The sequence below is a fragment of the Sylvia atricapilla genome, chromosome 24 (assembly GCF_009819655.1).
Source record: "Sylvia atricapilla isolate bSylAtr1 chromosome 24, bSylAtr1.pri, whole genome shotgun sequence".
NCBI classification, from domain to species: domain Eukaryota; kingdom Metazoa; phylum Chordata; class Aves; order Passeriformes; family Sylviidae; genus Sylvia; species Sylvia atricapilla.
In genome coordinates, this window is record NC_089163.1 from 1,835,073 (window position 1) to 1,852,483 (window position 17,411).

The 17,411-nt window shown below is 47.8% G+C and overlaps 1 protein-coding gene across 4 annotated transcripts; it reads left to right on the forward strand.

Annotated features, from left to right (window-relative positions):
* Positions 1-450: 450 nt before the first annotated feature.
* On the forward strand, positions 451-16,913 carry KPNA6 (karyopherin subunit alpha 6). Of its 4 annotated transcripts, none has more exons than XM_066335208.1 (14): positions 451-568; positions 6,563-6,765; positions 7,437-7,532; positions 8,155-8,254; positions 8,538-8,632; positions 9,558-9,689; positions 9,887-9,975; positions 10,607-10,706; positions 11,568-11,731; positions 12,862-12,940; positions 13,022-13,147; positions 13,677-13,804; positions 14,355-14,533; positions 15,347-16,913. In XM_066335208.1, exons 1-14 carry the CDS (start codon positions 565-567, stop codon positions 15,529-15,531), a joined length of 1,680 nt encoding a protein of 559 aa, XP_066191305.1. In that variant the 5' UTR covers positions 451-564; the 3' UTR covers positions 15,532-16,913. The 4 variants fall into 4 exon arrangements, with proteins under 4 accessions (XP_066191305.1, XP_066191306.1, XP_066191303.1 ...); XM_066335209.1 differs by having other exon boundaries at positions 6,563-6,672; XM_066335206.1 differs by lacking the exon at positions 451-568 and adding an exon at positions 5,965-6,224.
* Positions 16,914-17,411: the final 498 nt, after the last annotated feature.

Below are 17,411 nucleotides of genomic sequence, written 5' to 3' on the forward strand. Positions count from 1 at the left end.
GATCGATGGCAAACACCATCCGACAGCCCCTTCCAATGGGGACATCCCAGGATTCTGTGACACTCCGGGGCTGCTGGCACTGGAGGGATTTTGTCCTAAGGATTCCTTACATTCCTACGGGATGCTGCTTGTGGGGGGGAAATGCTGGGCTGCACCAGCTCTTTTCCCTTCTTGCAGCTAAGGGAATGGGACATGAATGAGGGGACAGGATGAGTGACAGCACAGAGGGGACAGAACACGAGGGTCAGGAGAGAAGGAGCAGGATACGAGTGTCAGGACAGAACAGGACACGAGTGACAGGACAGAGGTGACAAAACACGAGTGTCGGGACAGAACAGGACACGAGTAACAGGACGGAGGTGACAGGACACGAGTGACAGGACGGAGGTGACAGGACAGGGGTGACAGGACCCCGCCGCTCGCTGGGGCCGCCCCAGCGCCGGGGCCGCGCTCCGCTCGCACACTTTTGTCCCCACGCGGCCTCCGTCCGGCCCGCGCCCCGCCCGCTGCCGCCATATTTTGGCCGCCGCCGCCAGCACCGGAGCCGCCGCCGCAGCCGCCGCGATGGGTGAGGGCCCTGAGGGGCGGGCGCGGTCCGGGGAGCACCGGGCACGGCCGAGGGTGTCGGGTGGAGCCGGAGGAGCCGCCCCGATGCCGGGCAGCGCGCACAGCCCGCCCGCCCCGCGCTGCCGCCGCCCTCGCCTCTCACCGGCGTCCCGGGCGCTCCCGGGGCTGAGGGCGGCGGGCGCGGTGCGGCCGCTGAGTCATCCCGGGGCCGCTCCTGGGGGTCTGCGGGCGCGGGGAGCCTTCGGGGGGCTCTCGGTGAGGGTGTCCTAGGGGCTGTGACCGCTCCGGGGGTTAATGGTGAAGTATCCCGAGTTTGGGGCTGTCAGTGCTGCAAGAGCTCGGGCTTGGCTTGGAGAGCTGCAAGAGTCCCCTCTCGGGGTGGCAGTGCTGCGACTTTGGGCTGTTTGGGGCTGTGCCTGCTCTAGCCGAAGCCTCCCCAGGCTGTCAGATCTCTGCTCCGTTTGAATTCCCAGAGAACTGCTCGATTTAAGTTCTGAACCTCTCAAGGAAGACTCCAACAAACCTCTCCGCCGTTCCGATAACCCGGCTGGGCTCTGGCTCTTGGGGCTTTTGTTCGCATAAAGCTCCGGCCCTCAATGTCACCGTGCACGTGCTGGGCTGTCCCGGTGTCCCCGTGGGTGACACGGCGCTGCCGGGAAGGAGTGGAATCTGATTCCCTGCGAATCAATCCCGGCTCGGTGACAGAACCCCAGTGACAAGAGGCTTTTTTGGAATCCCTTGAAAAAGTGTTTTAATTCCAGCAGCTTTTTGTTTTTGGTGTGCCTGATGTGGGAGGTCCCAGCTCGGGGAGGAGAGGTGGCTTTTATTGTTATTATTATTATTATTTTGAAGATTCCCGTAGGAATGCTGTAGGTTTGGAAGGATGAGGTGGAAAAGCCAAGCCTGTAGCAGCCGCGTTTTCCTTAAAATTGACTTCGGGTCTTCGGGAAATAAGGATGAAAAATGTTCCCATTTTCCACCTGCAATATTGTCTTTTAAGCAGAGCTGTTTGAGAAGCTCAATGGTTTTAAAGTGGCAAGTTTAGGTTGGATATTGGGATGAAATTCTTCCCTGTGAGGGGCTGGGATGGAATTCCCAGAGGAGCTGTGGCTGTCCCATCCATGGAATTATCCCAGGCCAGGCTGGGTGGGGTTTGCAGCACCCTGGGATGGTGAAAGGTGTCCCTGCCCGTGACAGGGGTGGGACAGGACGAGCTTTCAGCTCCTTCCAAATTAGGGATTCAGTGAAGCTTCAGCAATGCCCCGTGAGGTGAGATTTTACCTGTCAGGATCTCATCAGGAGCTTTGCTGCTGCCTCCAAACCCTCCTGTGGTGTTCCAGGAGAAGCCAGTGACCTGCACTCTCTGCTGCTGCACCTCCCAGCCCTTGAACACCTTTGAAATCTTTAATTTCTGGCTTGAAGATGTAAAGCCTGGACTGGCAGCTCTGAGGAGAAAAATGTCCTGGGGCTGGTGGGAATGTCTGGAAACTCTTGGAGCAGTTTTATGTGGAGCTGAGGAGTTTGTGCACAGGAGCTTCCCCTTCTTCCCACCACTGCAAGAGTTTTAAAATCCCCCTTGTTTGAATTATCCTCATGTAACTTTATTATTTTTAAACAAACTGAGGCTGGGTTTTTTCGTTATTTTAAGGTAATGATGCCATTGGAAATTCCCAAGGAAAATCTTTAAATCCCCCTTTTTTTTTTTTAGTGCTGTTTAACCCACGGAGCAGTATTTATTCTCAAGTGTTAATAAAACTCCCGTGGCTGATGAATTTAACAGTTAATTGGCTGATTTGCTCTGTTTGCTTTTCGTTCAGCAGAGCAAACATGAACTTTGTCAAGGGGGGAGAGTTTCACCATGAAAATCCTGCGAGAAGGGAAGTCCTGATTCCTTCAGCCTTTCACTTCTGGGGCTGATAAATCTGCTTAGCAAATCACACAGCCCTGTTTGTTTCTGAGGCAAAGCACATGTTGGAAGGGATGGATTTCTTGGAATTTTATATCCCTCTCTAATTATCTCTGAGTGTTTCTGGTCGGTTTTAATCTGGAACTCCCTTGGGTCGAGTTTGAGTGGATTCAGTTCCAGCTTTTCCCTGGTTTAGGGACTGCTCCAGGCGACTCTCAGCTGTCGCTTGTGTTTGATCAGTTCATTTTTAAAGGAATTCTGAGTGTTCAGAATGGATAGAGCAGCCTGAAGAAGACTTCAAGCCCTCAAATTTTGGGATGAAAAAACCCAAATCAGGAGGAGGGAGGATTGAGGAGTCACCGAGTTCTTTTTCCCATCAGGACAGAGACATTCCAAAAGGATTCCTAATCTCAAGGAACGAGAAAACAAACTGTCTCACAGCCAAAATTTCCCCCCAAAGAGAAAAATTTTTGCCTTTCCCTTCCCCCTCCCAGCTCTGCACATTCCAGCGGTGATATCACATCGCCGGGAGCTGAATGAGCCAAAATAACTGCGGGGATCAGGGATTTAGCAGCACAGAGTGTCCCAGGGACAGGGACAGAACCAAACACCCCAATAAACCCTTGGGGAAAACCCCAGACCCCCCAGTGTCAGCACTGCAGAATTTCTGCTGCTTTTCCAGCATTTAACTGTGCCCAAGGGAATTCTGGGGTTGGAGGGATAACCCAGACTCGTGGTTATTTGACAGGATATTTTAATTTTTTTTTTTTGGTTTGGTTTTGGTGTAGTTGTTCTCCTGTTCAGCTTCGTTTGTTCTGTTTTCTGAGCGAACAAAGTGAATTTTTGCCTTTTATTGGTTTTTTTTTCTTATTAATTCACGGCAAAACTGTTGGTGACAGTAAAAAAAACCCACGTGGTTTTGACAGTAAAAAAATGTAGTTTTGACTGATTTTTTTTGGTAGCAGCTCAGAGCTCTCCTTTTACACATTAATTCAACTACTTTTATGTATTTCTTCGATTTGTATTTAAATAGTACAGATGATTTAGTCGTCTTTTTTCTAGGGTTTCAACTCACTTAATAGAGTTGTCCTGGACACATTTTATTTTATTTATTTTTCTAGGAGAATCCTCTGGAGATATTAATTATGATAGGCAGGGATGGGAAAATCCTCTGGGATTTCAGGGAGGTGGAGAATTAGGACGTTTATCCCATGAAACTCAGCTGTTCCCTCCATTTATTTTCCAGCAATTTGCCTAATTTAAGAGGAACTGAAGCCATAAATCACCAATTTTATTCCATCCCAGGGAAAAATTTAGGTGAAAAGGGCCTTTAGAGGTCACCTGAGAGCCGGGAAGGTCCCCAGCAGCGGGCACTAATTGGCAGATTAATGCTGATGAAGAAGTTCCTCCAGTGGTATTTATTTACACTTGCAGAATTTCCCCACTGCCAAGAGCAGCTGCCAGCTCCTCCCGGCTGGACTCTGTCATCACAGCCACCTTTGGAAGATTCCCTGTGGGAAAAGGGGGAATTTTTGGCTTCCAAAGAGCAGTGTCAGGTCTGGCCGTGCCTTCTCCCTGACTCAGCAGCACCAGCCCTGCGGTGACTCAGCGCCCAGAGTTTAATCAGCAGCTGGATCAAAATGTTGGAAGCAAATGCTTCTCGTCTTGCAGAGAACTAAGAAAAGGCAGGGTTGGATTCCTGATCCAGGAACATCCAGAAGTTGTTGGAGTAACAGCTCTGAAATGAGAGTTTCCTGCTGTGGTGGGGTTGAGTGCCCTGCTGAGCCTTCAAAGTTCAACTTTCACCTCGTTTTTTCTTTCTTTTAAGTGGGAAAAACCTTCTCATCCTCCAATTTAAGAGTGTGGCAACTTGGGTTCGTAATTCCTTGACAGCTGGAGGATTTTTTTTTCCCTTCAGTGAAGCCAGGAGAACCTAAATTTCTTCCAGCTCCTGAGGGGATTTCCTTTGCACAGAAAATTGGGAAGGTGTTGTTCAGTTTTATCCTTAAGTTTGAAATGCAAATATTGATTTTTTTTTTTTTTGTTGTTTTTTTTTTTTTTTTTTTTTCTGGAGCTATGAATGAAGTTCACTAATCCAGGGAGATACAAAAGGCACAATTTGGGGAACTAAAGCAGAAGGGATGTTTTGTCTAAGCTGGATCAGAACTTTTTAAAATGGAATGAATCTTGCAAGGTTTGTTATTTTTGAGTGAACTCTCTGAGGTTCTGAGTTCAGTGTCCACTGACACTTCTGTAGAAGGAAATCTCTCTGGAGTCAAGTAAAAATCTGGGGTTGGAGTCTCTTCCCTGCATCACTTCCTTAGGAGCAGAGAATTCCTGACAGCTCCTGATTAATGGGATTGGGAATATTCCCAAAAGGAATTGGAGTTCAGAGTTAACACAAAGGAACTGGCTGTTTGGTACTGAAACATTCCAGACACGGAATTTCTCCTGCTGTGTTTTATTCCGTGGGTTTGGTCCTGCTGCAGTCCAGAGCTCCCTGTGAGCTCCTGATGCTGCATTTCTCACCCCCATTGCCATGGAAATGGAGTGGAATGTCCCAAATCAGCCTTCTCCTGCCATTAAAACATTGCCAGAGATATGATGGACTGGGAGAAATCGATAGGAATCATCTGCAGGGATAAACTGGGGGAGAAAAAAAAACCAACAAAAAACCAAAAGCATTTTGTGACAGCCAGCCTTGAAGAGTTAATCTTTGTGATTTCCCTGCAGGATGACAGTTCTTGATGCTCTGGGACAAAAAAAAAAACCCCAAAACCTTTAAAGGGCAAGGTGCTGAGTGTCCCTGAGTGTGGCCCTGTCATGTGTCACTTGGCTGTTTGTGTGGCTGCCTGCTAATCCCGTGTGTCCTCACTTCTCCTTCCTCCTTTTCTTCAAAACCACCTTTTAATTGGAGGCTTTGCTTTCCCAAAAGGAGGATTAAGAGTCTTAAATCGTTTGGAGATTGAAGCTGTCAAACTTTTACTCTTCCGTGTGGCTGCGTGAGCCACAGTGGGGTGGAAATACCAATAAAAACACAACGGTGGTGCTTAAATACGTTTTCTGAATTAAAATCTATAATTAGGTGACCCCTGGCTGTTGTATGGTCGGATATAAACCCCTAAACCCTGTAGATTTCTCTGTTTTTTGGTGTCTTTTTAGCTGGTTTTGGGCAATCATAGAATTAAAGCATTTTGTTTCCCCTCCTGCTAAAATATTATTAATTTTTTCCCGGTTGTTTTCTCTCTCCTTAGTAATGAAAAGCTGGATATTTGTATTTAGGAGGTGTTTTTCCTTGGGCTGGCTGTGGACTTGTGGGTCTGACACTTCTCCAGTTGATCTTGGAAAGGCTCCAGGAGTGGCTGGAACCTGTTGATAAGTGGGACTGAAACTCTGTGTGAGCCACAGGGCTGAGGGGAGATAAAACTGCAAACTTCCACACAAACTTCCACCTGCCCTCTGCAGCTGGGAAAAAAAAACAACAAAAACCACAAAAATATTGGTTTTCAGATGAGTTCTGGAGGAGTAACTTGGTTCAAGGCTGGTTGGTTGCTGCTGAGAAGGGCACAAATGTGTAAATAACATCAGCTATGGGAGACTTTGGGGAGTTTTTCCATGTTCAAAGCAGGAGCAGTGAGGGGGTTCCATCCTTCCCTCCTTCAGTTACAGCTTGGCTTTAGCTGCTTCCAGCTGTGCCAAAAACTGGAGTGTCCCTTCCCTGACCGGGAGAGGGAAACTCTGAAGGAATCAGGTTGGAATCGCTGCCTTGCTCAGGTCACCTGCTGGGACACACGTGGCTTCACCTTCAGCTCTGCTCTGGTGTGGCTATAAACTCAAAAACCTTCATTCTGGTGTGGTTACAAACTCAAAAACCTTCATTCTGGTGTGGTTTTGTTCTCTGGGAGTAAATATCCGAGGGAGGAAAAAAAAAAAAAGGCAAATAATTCCAGCTGAAAACCAAAGGCACTCGGAGCAAATAAATCAAATCCATGTGTTTAATTCTGGTTATTCCATGCCTCGTGCACGTGGGGAGGACACCCAGGAGCAGTGAGGAGAAAGCCTGAGGTAGAATTCCTCCTGTTTTCACAGAAAACTATCGAATGAAGAGCTACAAGAACAAAGCCCTAAACCCCGAGGAAATGCGCCGCAGGAGGGAAGAGGAGGGCATTCAGCTGCGAAAACAGAAACGGGAGCAACAAGTAATTGTCACCTTGAGGGGGTTGTGCTCAGCCTTAACGTGGCCCAGATGGTGCTGCTGCCTAACTGCAACCTGCAAGGATCTGTGCATTAAAGTTTGTTGGCAGTCTTCATTTTTTCTGTTCTGAGATCTTGGGTTTTTTCCTCTTTTTTTTTTAATTATTTTTCCTTCTTTTTTTTTTTTTTTTTTTTCCCCTCTGGGCCCAGCTCACATGGAAAGATTTCCAAGCTTTTTATTTTTGGGCTACTCGAGGGTTTTTTTGAGTTTTTTTGTTGTTGTTCACAGATCCTTGGTTTTAAACGTGGTGGTGCTTGTTGTGGTTTTTTTTAGCTATAATCAGTGAATGGGATTATTTCCTGGAGAAACAGGAAGAGCAAGTGAAAGTCATGGCCTGAATGTATTTCTTAACACTGGGTATATTTCTTTTTTTGGAAGCACGAGGTGATTCCCAAGTGATACGTTTGGCACTAAATATTTGCTTGATTAGCACCTTACCCAAGCTACTTTTTTGCCCAGTTTTCTCTGATTTTGGTCAAATTCTGCACTCTACCTGCCCAAGTGGCTCAATGATTTTGGAAATTTGCATATCTGAGGGCAAAACTTGGCAGGTTTGTGTGCCAGAGAGTGCAGAGCTGCTATTAATATCCACTTTTTCCTCAGATTCCCTTCAGTCCAGGCAGGATCTTGGTTGAGGAACAAGAATGTCCAGTTGTGGAGCCTGTTGCTCCTTTCTAATAACAATCCCTGTGTTTTGGTCCCCACCAGCTCTTCAAAAGGAGGAATGTGGAGCTGATCAATGAGGATGAGTCCATGTTTGACAATCTCCTGGTGGATTCCTACGTTACTTCCACGACGTGTGGGGTAAGGTTCAGGCAGATTCAATCCTTTTGGGGATTCTGAGGCTCTGCAGGGATTCCCAGAGAAGCTGTGGCTGCCCCATCCCTGGAATTATCCCAGACTGGATGGAGTTTGGAGTTGGGATGGTAGAAGGTGTCTCTGCCCTTGGCAGGGGGTGGAACTGGATGAGCTTTAATCTCTTTCCAACCCAAACCATCCTGGGATTCTGTGATTGCATGGAGCTGCCAAAATCCAATGGGTTTATTCCCTTACTTTGAAGGATGTTTGTGTAAGTTGGTGCAGGCAGCTGGAACAAACAAACCCTCAGCTAAAACACAAAGAGGAAATTTATTCCTGAGGGGAAAATGTATTCCAGTGGAGCCCTGAGTCCTGCAAAGCTCAGCCCATGGCCAGGGAATCCCCATCCTGCTGCTCACTCTGGTTTATCGAGGGTTATTCCCAGCTGCATGATCAAAAACCCTCCTCCAGTGTCCTCCCCTTTTATCCCATTCCCCCAGCAGCATTAAAAATGTGATCCCCAGTGATGGTTCTTTGGGTTTCTGAGCCCAAATCCTGTGAGGAAATCATGTCTGAAATGATCTCAGTCTGGAACAAAACCATTTCTCTGCTCTCTGCATCTTTTCAGGAGGGGTTGATCACAGGAGAGATGGTAGAGATGCTTTTCTCTGATGACCCTGACCTACAGCTAGCAACCACTCAGAAATTCAGGAAATTACTCTCCAAAGGTAAAAATAACTCATCCCTGCCCCAGCATCCAGCAGAGCCTGCCTTTTTTGCAAGGGTTTGTGCACAAAAGCTTTGCAGGTTGAGGAGGGAAGAAAAAAAATAATAATCTAGAAATGTGATAATCTTTTGTATTGCTGATGGTTGCCAGAATCAGCAAATGATTCTGCCAAGTTGCCCTGATGAGTTTAGGCCAATTTGAGATAATTAAATGAACGTTTCAGGCTTGTTACTCCCCTGCATGAGGCCTGTTCATTCCCTGACCTTGCTGCCTTGCTGTTTCAGAACCAAATCCTCCAATCGATGAGGTGATAAACACTCAGGGAGTGGTGGAGAGATTCGTGGAATTCCTGAAAAGAAGTGAAAATTGCACATTACAGGTAGAGGAGATTCTGTTATTAATTCTTCAGGGCGTGCAGCTGTTTTGACTTGTGAACCCACCGGTGTTCTCCAGGGGAAAATGAGATTTTGAACCCCAAAAATGCAGGTTAGGTGGTCTATAGAAGAAGACAAAACTAGTCTGTAATGCTCAGGCAGAAAAAAAAAAAAAAAGTGTAAATGGCTGCTCTGAATTAAATTCTTGGAATAATCCTGGCAAAAATCAGCTGCAGCAGAAGAGAGTTTGGCCTTCCTGGAGCTGATATTTCTGCTGGGAGCTGGTGGAGCCATGGGATAAACCTCCATTGCTGGGGGCTTTTAAACAGAGGCCAAGAAATGTTAGAAATGGATTTGAGCAGTGCTGATCCTGCCTGAGGCAGAGGGAAGGCCTGGGTGGCTTCCTGAGATTCCTTCCAGCTTGGTAATAAGTGCTGGTTTCTTTGGAGGGGTTAAAGAGACTTCCATACATGGAATTTGGTCCGAGTTGATGACTGCTTTCTTCTTTCTCTCTGCCCTCTGGCCCCAGGCCATGGACCTTAATTTCCAGAACTGGGTGGAAATCTGGTTTAAACCAAAAAAAGAGAAGTAAAACCAGGGAATTTCTGCTCAATTTCCCTTGAACTCGCAGGATCTTGGGGATGTTGGGTGAAATATAGAAAAATTTCTGTTTTGTGTGTTCCTGCACTTGTGTGCTTTCACTTTTCTTTCTGGGAAATGGTTGTGGAGGAGAAGTGACGTGGTGGTGACATCTCTTGCTCATCCTTTGAGCAGCTCTTTAATTGCTCAAAAAAAAAAAAAATCCTTCAAAACTGCGGAATCCTCTTTCTTTGTCTCAGAAAACCTTTGTAGCAGAATTGGAACCAGAGTGTAAAGAGAATTATTTTGCTGGATCAGGCTGGTTTTATTTCTATTTATCCCTCATTTCAGTTTGAGGCTGCGTGGGCCCTGACAAACATCGCCTCGGGCACCTCCCAACAAACCAAAATTGTCATCGAGGCTGGGGCAGTTCCCATCTTTATAGAGCTCTTAAATTCTGACTTCGAGGATGTTCAGGAGCAGGTAAGGATCACCCCTCACTTTGGGGTTTGGGGAGAACCACTTGTTAAAAATGCAACGTTTAGAAAAATGGAGTGATCCCAGGTGGCTGCAGAACACAGACTGTTGCCTGGAATTACAAGGAAATGGCTTTCTCTGCACATTTCCTATTTCTCCCTGTTAGAAACTGAGTGCTAAAGCTGTCTGCTGTTTCCTTTCAGGCTGTCTGGGCGTTGGGGAACATTGCTGGAGACAGCTCTGTGTGTAGAGATTACGTCCTGAACTGTGCCATTCTTCCTCCCTTATTAATGTGAGTAGCCACCAGCAGTTCTGGTACCAGGGCAGCACAGATTCCCTGGCAGTTTGGGGTTCCTGGGAATCAAACTTTTGGTTCAGAGGAGTGGGAATCTGTGAAAACATTGCTCACAGATTCCCTGGCAGTTTGGGATCCCTGGGAATCAAACTTTTGGTTCAGAGGAGTGGAATTCTGTGGATAAAATTCCTTCACAGTGCTCTGGGGATAAGGCAGGTGCTGCTCCTTCACAGGGTGTCCCTCAGCTCCTGCTCTCTGCTTGGGCTGTGGATTTTTTTGGGATTGGAGCAGGATCAGGTCTCTCACTCCACCTCCCTCAGCACTGTGATAATGTGGTTCTGTCAGGCTTGGGCTTTTGTTGTTCTGGCAAGAATTAATCTTCATCCAGCCCTGGAAAAGTCAGGCTTTGTCCCAAATGGCTGATTTTGCTGCTCCTGGTGTCAGTCAGGGCTCAGCCTCACTCCTCAGCCCACAGGACTCACTCCGAGCTCAGGCTGAGCACTTTGTGTCACTTGATCCCTGGTGATAGCTGGGAATGTCTTCCTGGGCTGAATGTTTTAGTTTTAATTCTTTTGGTTCCCTCTGCTTCCACACGAAGGACAATAACCCCTGGTAATTCTGTGTTCAGGCTCCTCACCACGTCCACCAGGCTGACAATGACACGAAACGCTGTCTGGGCCTTGTCAAACCTGTGCAGAGGGAAGAGTCCACCTCCTGAATTTGAGAAGGTGAGAAGAAATGCCTTGTTGGCAGCCAGGTGATGGGGAGACACCCAGTTAAGATGTTTCTCTGGGTTATTTTGAGCTGTTGAACTCGAGGAGGGCACAGGGTGAGTTTTTTTGCTGCTGAGGTTGATCTGGATGTTTAATTTTTCCCAACCTTTCTGCTGGACCCCTCAAATAAGGGACAGGCCCAAGCTTCCCTAGAAAGTTTATCTAAACCCTTTTCTTGTTGAGAGTTTTGAGACTTCAAATGATGACCAACAACTATTCTGAGACCTGGAAATGCTAAAAACCAGGGCTCCTGTAAGCTGTGGCATCTTCCCTCTCCAGGGAGCCTAACTAAAGGTCCTGCTGGCTTTCCAAGCATTTCATCCTCCTTTGGCAACACAAAAACGTTTTAAATCAATGTGTTTTCACTTTTTGTAAGTGAAACCTCAGATATCAAAGCTGGGAAGCCTGTGGCCAGGGGTGAAATCTGAATTGAGTATAGATATAAACCCACTTAGAAATGAGATCTTCAATCTCATATTAATTTATCAATTCACTTATCAATTCATTTATTCAATATTAATTTATTGAAACTTGGTCTGAACACTGAGAGTCAGAAACAAAGCAGAGCTCTTTCACAGAAACCCCCAAAGCTCAGTGGGATCCCTCAGTGTGATTTGAGTGCAGCACCAAAGCTCTTGAGGTGGCTTTGGATTCTTACTGAGGAGCTTTTGGGAAGCTGCTGAGTGGGGGAAAAAGGGATCTGTGCCCATGCAGGACTTTAGCTGAGCAGAGTCAGCAGGAGCAGGGGAGGTTTTTGCCTGCAGGTGTGGTGGTCCTGGCCTGGTGACTAACCCTGGGTGGTGGCTGTTGTTGCAGGTGTCTCCCTGCCTGCCAGTGTTGTCCCGATTGTTGTTCAACAGTGACTCTGACCTGCTGGCAGACGCCTGCTGGGCTCTCTCCTACCTGTCTGATGGCCCCAACGAGAAGATCCAGGCTGTGGTGGACTCAGGGGTGTGCAGGAGGCTGGTGGAGCTCTTAATGTGAGTATCTGTCAGGAGGCTGAGGGAGAATCCCATCGAAACCTCTGAGGGAGCTTCTACAGCTCACAGCTTGCTCAGAGCCCCCTCAGAGCTGTAGAAGCCCCCTGAGAGCTTCTTCAGAGCCCCCTCAGAGCTGTAGAACCTGCCTTGAGAGCTGTACAAGCCTCCTCAGAGCCCAGGACTCAGGGGTGTGCAGGAGGCTGGTGGAGCTCCTAATGTGAGTATCTGTCAGGAGGCTGAGTGAGAATCCCATCTAAATCCCAGAGGGAGCTTCTACAGCTCACAGCTTGCTCAGAGCCCCCTCACAGCTTGCTCAGAGCCCCCTCACAGCTTGCTCAGAGCCCCCTCAGAGCTGTAGAAGCCCCCTGAGAGCTTCTTCAGAGCCCCCTGAGAGCTGTAGAACCTGCCCTGAGAGCTATAGAAGCCCCCTCAGAGCCCAGGACTCAGGGGTGTGCAGGAGGCTGGTGGAGCTCCTAATGTGAGTATCTGTCAGGGCAGTGAGAATCCCATCCAAATGCCATCAGGGCACCCCAAGGCTCCTGTGCACATGGGATCCAGGCAGCTGAGCTGACCTCCTGATGTGGGAGGATCTGGTTCACAGCTGGAATTTGCTGGCTTGGCTTCCTGAGCTGAGGTTTTTTCAGTTTTGATCTACACTATGAAAAGACACCTGTGTTGGCCTAATCCTCTGCCCAAAAAATTACAAATTGACTGATAAAAGAAACATTATCTCCATAAATTTCTGACGTTCAACCTTTTTTTGAGTTGGGTTGGCAACTGGGAAGAACTTTCTCCTTTCCCAGATTTCCTTAATGATTGCAGAGTGTTGTGTGCTCTCAAACTTCAAATGGGAGCCTGGTTATGAGGCAAAGGAAAGAATAACGGCTAGGAGAAATCAGCTTGGCTTTATTTCTCCAAAATCTGAAAAAGGGGTTGGAGTTGGGCTGCGAAGGATCAAACTGTGTTGCAGCTTTGTTTTCAGTGGCTTTAACTCAGCTTACCCCGTGTTGTGTATGGCAGGGGGTGGAATCCTGAGGAAATCATACAGGTGGGATAAAGGGGAGGGAATATCATGAATATCCCAGGGATCTGATGGATTTGGGGTTTGCCTTTGCACCATTCTCCTGCAGGCACAACGATTATAAAGTGGCCTCTCCAGCTCTGCGAGCCGTGGGCAACATCGTAACAGGAGACGACATCCAGACCCAGGTGAGAGGAGAGGGAATTATTCCTGCAGGGAATGCAGGGCCTGGCACTGGTGATCTCATTTCTCCTTCCTTCCTCCCAAAGGTGATTCTGAACTGCTCAGCCCTGCCTTGCCTCCTCCATTTACTGAGCAGTCCCAAGGAATCCATCAGGAAAGAGGCGTGCTGGACCATATCCAACATCACAGCAGGGAACAGAGCACAAATCCAGGTACAGTCTTCTCCAGCCTGCCTGCAGTGGTCCCACATTCCAAGCTCAGCATTAAGGATTTGCAGCTTTTTCCTTAGCCTGACCCTCAGAGGCTGGGTTGGTTCACATCTCTTATTCTGCAGTCATTTGCAAATTGGCTGCTGCCAAAACAAGCTCAAAAAATGGGAAAGAAATTGGGAATGGCAGCAGCACATGGACTGGATCCCACAGATTGGATCACTGGAATTAGAGAAGATACAGCCCCTATTTCTCCATCCTCAATCCCTTTGAAGAGCTGGATCCTTTTCCTGACCTACCTAGGCAAGCAGAGCTTTCAGCATTCCCACAGTATTGATGCAATTCCAGGGATCGTCTGTGCCGTGCTGCTTACGGAATATCTGCTTTTAATAGGATTGACTGAGGAATAAACCACAGGGATCACTGCAGGGTGCAGCTTGGGGATGTTCCTCACACTGGGATATGGAGGTGGAGGTTTCTTTCGGGTGCTGGGAAGTGTTTCCCATCCCAATCCCAACCCCTCTGTTCCCAGGCAGTGATTGATGCCAACATTTTCCCGGTGCTGATCGAGATCCTGCAGAAGGCGGAATTCCGCACGAGGAAAGAGGCAGCCTGGGCCATCACCAATGCCACCTCAGGAGGGACCCCTGAGCAGATCAGGTATTCCCTCTCCTCCTCCTCCTGCTGCCTGGCTCCCTGGGAGCTTTGCCTTGAGGGGAATTGCCAGGCAAAGGAGGAATTGGGAGAAATTTCTGGAGAGTGACTGAGACGGGCGGAGCTGGATTGTGATTTGGGATTTCCTTCTGGATGAGGTTCATCCGATCCCAAACTTTCTCCATCCCTCTTTGGATAGCTGAGGCTAAATGTCCAAGCCTAATGACAGATTAAATTCATTAACAGATAAATTTGAACACTCATATCCAAACTTAATTACAGTTTAAATTCATGTGGGCTTAATTTAAGCAGTACATTTGATTTCAAAAGCAGTTCCTTTTTTTTTTTTTTTTTTTTTTTTTTTTTAAGAAAAGAGAGAGAGAGATTTCTGAAAATAGGGTTATGTACAAATGCAAATGGCTCAAAATTAATGCATATTTTAAGGTAAATTTCTGGATTTCAGTTGGATTCATCTCCTTTGTTTTCCAGGGAGCAAAGGTGATGTTTCCCAGCTCCTGAACACGCAGTGATTGTTGGTTCTGCTCTCTCTCTGCAGGTACCTGGTGAATTTGGGTTGTATCAAACCTCTGTGTGACCTGCTGACTGTCATGGACTCCAAGATTGTTCTGGTGGCTTTGAACGGGCTGGAAAACATCCTGAGGCTGGGAGAGCAGGAAGCCAACCAGAGTGGGACTGGCATCAACCCCTACTGCAGCCTGATTGAGGAGGCCTATGGTAGGTGGGGGTTTGGGCACTGCAAGGGTCTCTTGGATTCTTTTCTGCTCTGTTGGAAGGTTTATTATGGTCCAAACCAGCCAATATTTGTTCCAAAATCTTTTCAAACTCGTTTAGTGGGTGATGAGAAAATACTTGGAAGTAAAAACTCTTTGATGTGGAGTCCAAGCTGAAAATCGTGGCTTGCACCAGGTGGGAATATAAAAGCAGAAATGAGCTGAGCTCAGTAAGAAGTGACAGTTGTGGGTCTAAAATGGCTCTGACTGTACCCAGTTTTACTGGAAATCCAGGGAGACTTTGCTTTTCCCTGGAGTGACTTAATTTGGTGGTGATGGATTTCTTTCTTTTTTTTTTTTTTTTTCCTGCTCTCGATGCTTTGAGGAAGAGCAAGTTCCTATTTTGGTCTGAAACTCCCTGTGAGCTGCCAGTGTCTGCTTTGCCCTCTCATTACTCTGAGTGTCCTGATTCTCCCTGCAAGGATAATTCCTGGAATTCCTGAGGGTGCACAGTGCATGGATGCTTTCTGTGCAGAGCTGGATTTAACTGGGGCAGCAAAAGCTGGAGGCTCCTGGGACAGGCCCTGCTCCTCCCTACCCCCTGGAGCCACCAAATTCCTCCTTTCTAATTCCACTGCAATCTGGGAGCACATCTGGATGAGCTGCCTGGCAGGGATGAGATCCAGGGCCAGCTTTGGAATAGTTTGGTTTAGGTGTTGTGCATTTCAGTTCTGCTCACAGAATTATTTCGAGGATGGAGAGTGCATTTCTTCGTTTCATCCCATTCCACTTCTTTTTTTTTTTTTTTCCTCCAAAGGTTTGGATAAAATAGAATTCCTCCAGAGCCACGAGAACCAGGAGATCTACCAGAAAGCCTTTGATTTAATTGAGCACTATTTTGGGGTGGAGGACGACGCAGCCGTGGCTCCTCAGGTGGACGAGAACCAGCAGCAATACATCTTCCAGCAACCCGAGGCTCCCATGGAAGGATTCCAGCTATAATCCTGGGGGAAAAACCCTCCAAAAAAAAAAAAAACCCAACAAACCTAAAACAAACCCCAAAATAACCCACCACAAACTTTCTGGGAAGTTTGGGAGAGCAGCTGCTGGTCCTGGCTGGGAAGGCTGGACACCCACTCCACCTGTTTAGGAAAACTCTACAAATACAAAGAGCGCTGGGTCCTGCAGGAGAGAAGGGGAATTTCTGCTCCTTGGTTCTTTTGGGCTGCTGCTCACGTTGTCTTTGGAGGCAGGAAGGACACAGAGGTGACAAGGTGGCACCTCTTGGTGGCTTCTTCTTTGTGGTGGTGTCTCCTCAAAGCAGTTTTTTTACCTCCAGCCTTGGGTTGGGTGAGGACACACAGAGAGGAGGGAGCTGTTCTGGCCACAGTAATTCTGCAAAATGTGGGTTGATCTATTTAAATTTTTTTTTTTTTCTTTTTTTTTTTTTTTTTTCTTTTTGCACATGTTACTCTTTATTAAAGACTCGTTAATAATGCCAAGAGCAAAATTTAGCCCTGGCCTTCCTCCTTCAGGTGGACAATCCTGGTGAAGCCCAGGACCAGTTCCCTGATGAAAAATACTGAAAATGGACAGAAAAATTGAGAAGTTCTCTCACTGCTGGGAAGTTGTTGTTGTTTTGGTTTTTTTCTGCTGCTTCCCTTTGTCTAGATTTTTTCTTTTTGTTTATTTGTTTTTGAAGAACTGCTAGTGCTTTTTCCAAGGATTAAAAACAAAACAAAAAAGCAACAAGAGCCCAAAGATGGGAACTGGGGTGGATTTTTTTGGAGCAGGAAGCACAGCTGCTGTTGCACAGGTTTGGTTTGCATTGTACTGACTGATCTCAGAGCTCTGAAATGCTGAAACCCACCTTCATCTTTACTTGAAATACTTTATTTTCCATGAGAAACATGGCCTGAATTCTGGCTTTTTCCTGCCTTGGGGTGGTTTGGGGTGGAGGAAGATTTGACTCCACCTGCCAGCGGTGATGGGAGCTCCAACAGCACCAGGTTTTCAGGTTTACCTCCTGCTCACAGTCGAACAGTGCACATTTTACTTCCAAAAACCGGCAAATCTCTGTATTTTTTATATTATAAAGAGGGAAGCTATTTGGCTGATTGGGCCACAGAGAAAACTCTATCTGAAATTTCTGTAATTCCTGTACATAAACACTGTGAGGCAGGCACACCTGGAAACCGCCGGGCTCAGGGCTGTGCTGCTGCTCCTCTGGGTGAACACGGAGCTCCCTGAACCCCCCTCGGCGCCTTTTTTTGAGTGACTTTTCTGCTGTTTCGGTCAAAACGGAGGAGCAAACACCCACTTCTGGGCTGCGGGGGGGAGCGGAGCCCTTGTTGTGGAACGAATAAAGTCCACCTGTGCAGGTGCCCGGCTGTGCTGTGATCGGGGAGCTCGGGGCTGCCTCCGGGGGGACCTCGGTGACCTTGGGAGGGGCCCTCGGTGCCCGGTAACGGCGGGGTCGCGCGGGGCATGCTGGGAGTGGTAGTCCTTAGGGCGGGCATGGTGGGAGATGTAGGCTACGGTTTTCTCTTTCCTTCCTTCTGCTCCCATTCCTTTCCTCCTCTTCCTCCTCCTCTTCTTGTCCCCGCTTCCAGAGGAGCAGGGCGGGAATTGTTGTCCCCAGAGCACCCATGCGCCAGGCATGCTGGGAGTTGTAGGCCACAGCTTTCCTTCTTTCCTTTCTCGTCGCCCTCTTCTTCCCCAGCCCCGGGGCATGGCGGTACTTGTAGGATCCAGTTTCTTTCCCGCTTCCCTTTTTTCCTCCTCCTCCGCCTCTTCGACCTCTTCTCCTTCCAGGCCTCCAGAGCCGGCCGGGAGCTCTAGTTCCCATGGCCGCCCTCGCGGGGCACGCCGGGAGCTGTAGT

Bases quoted from the DNA above. Each gene is read 5' to 3' on its own strand.
- KPNA6 (XM_066335206.1), top strand. From the start codon at position 6,089: ATGTTCAAAGCAGGAGCAGTGAGGGGGTTCCATCCTTCCCTCCTTCAG. The intron at 6,766-7,436 runs GTTTGTTGGCAG...GGTCCCCACCAG, and splicing joins GCAAGGATCTGTGCATTAAA to CTCTTCAAAAGGAGGAATGT. The intron at 11,732-12,861 runs GTGAGTATCTGT...ATTCTCCTGCAG, and splicing joins AGGCTGGTGGAGCTCTTAAT to GCACAACGATTATAAAGTGG.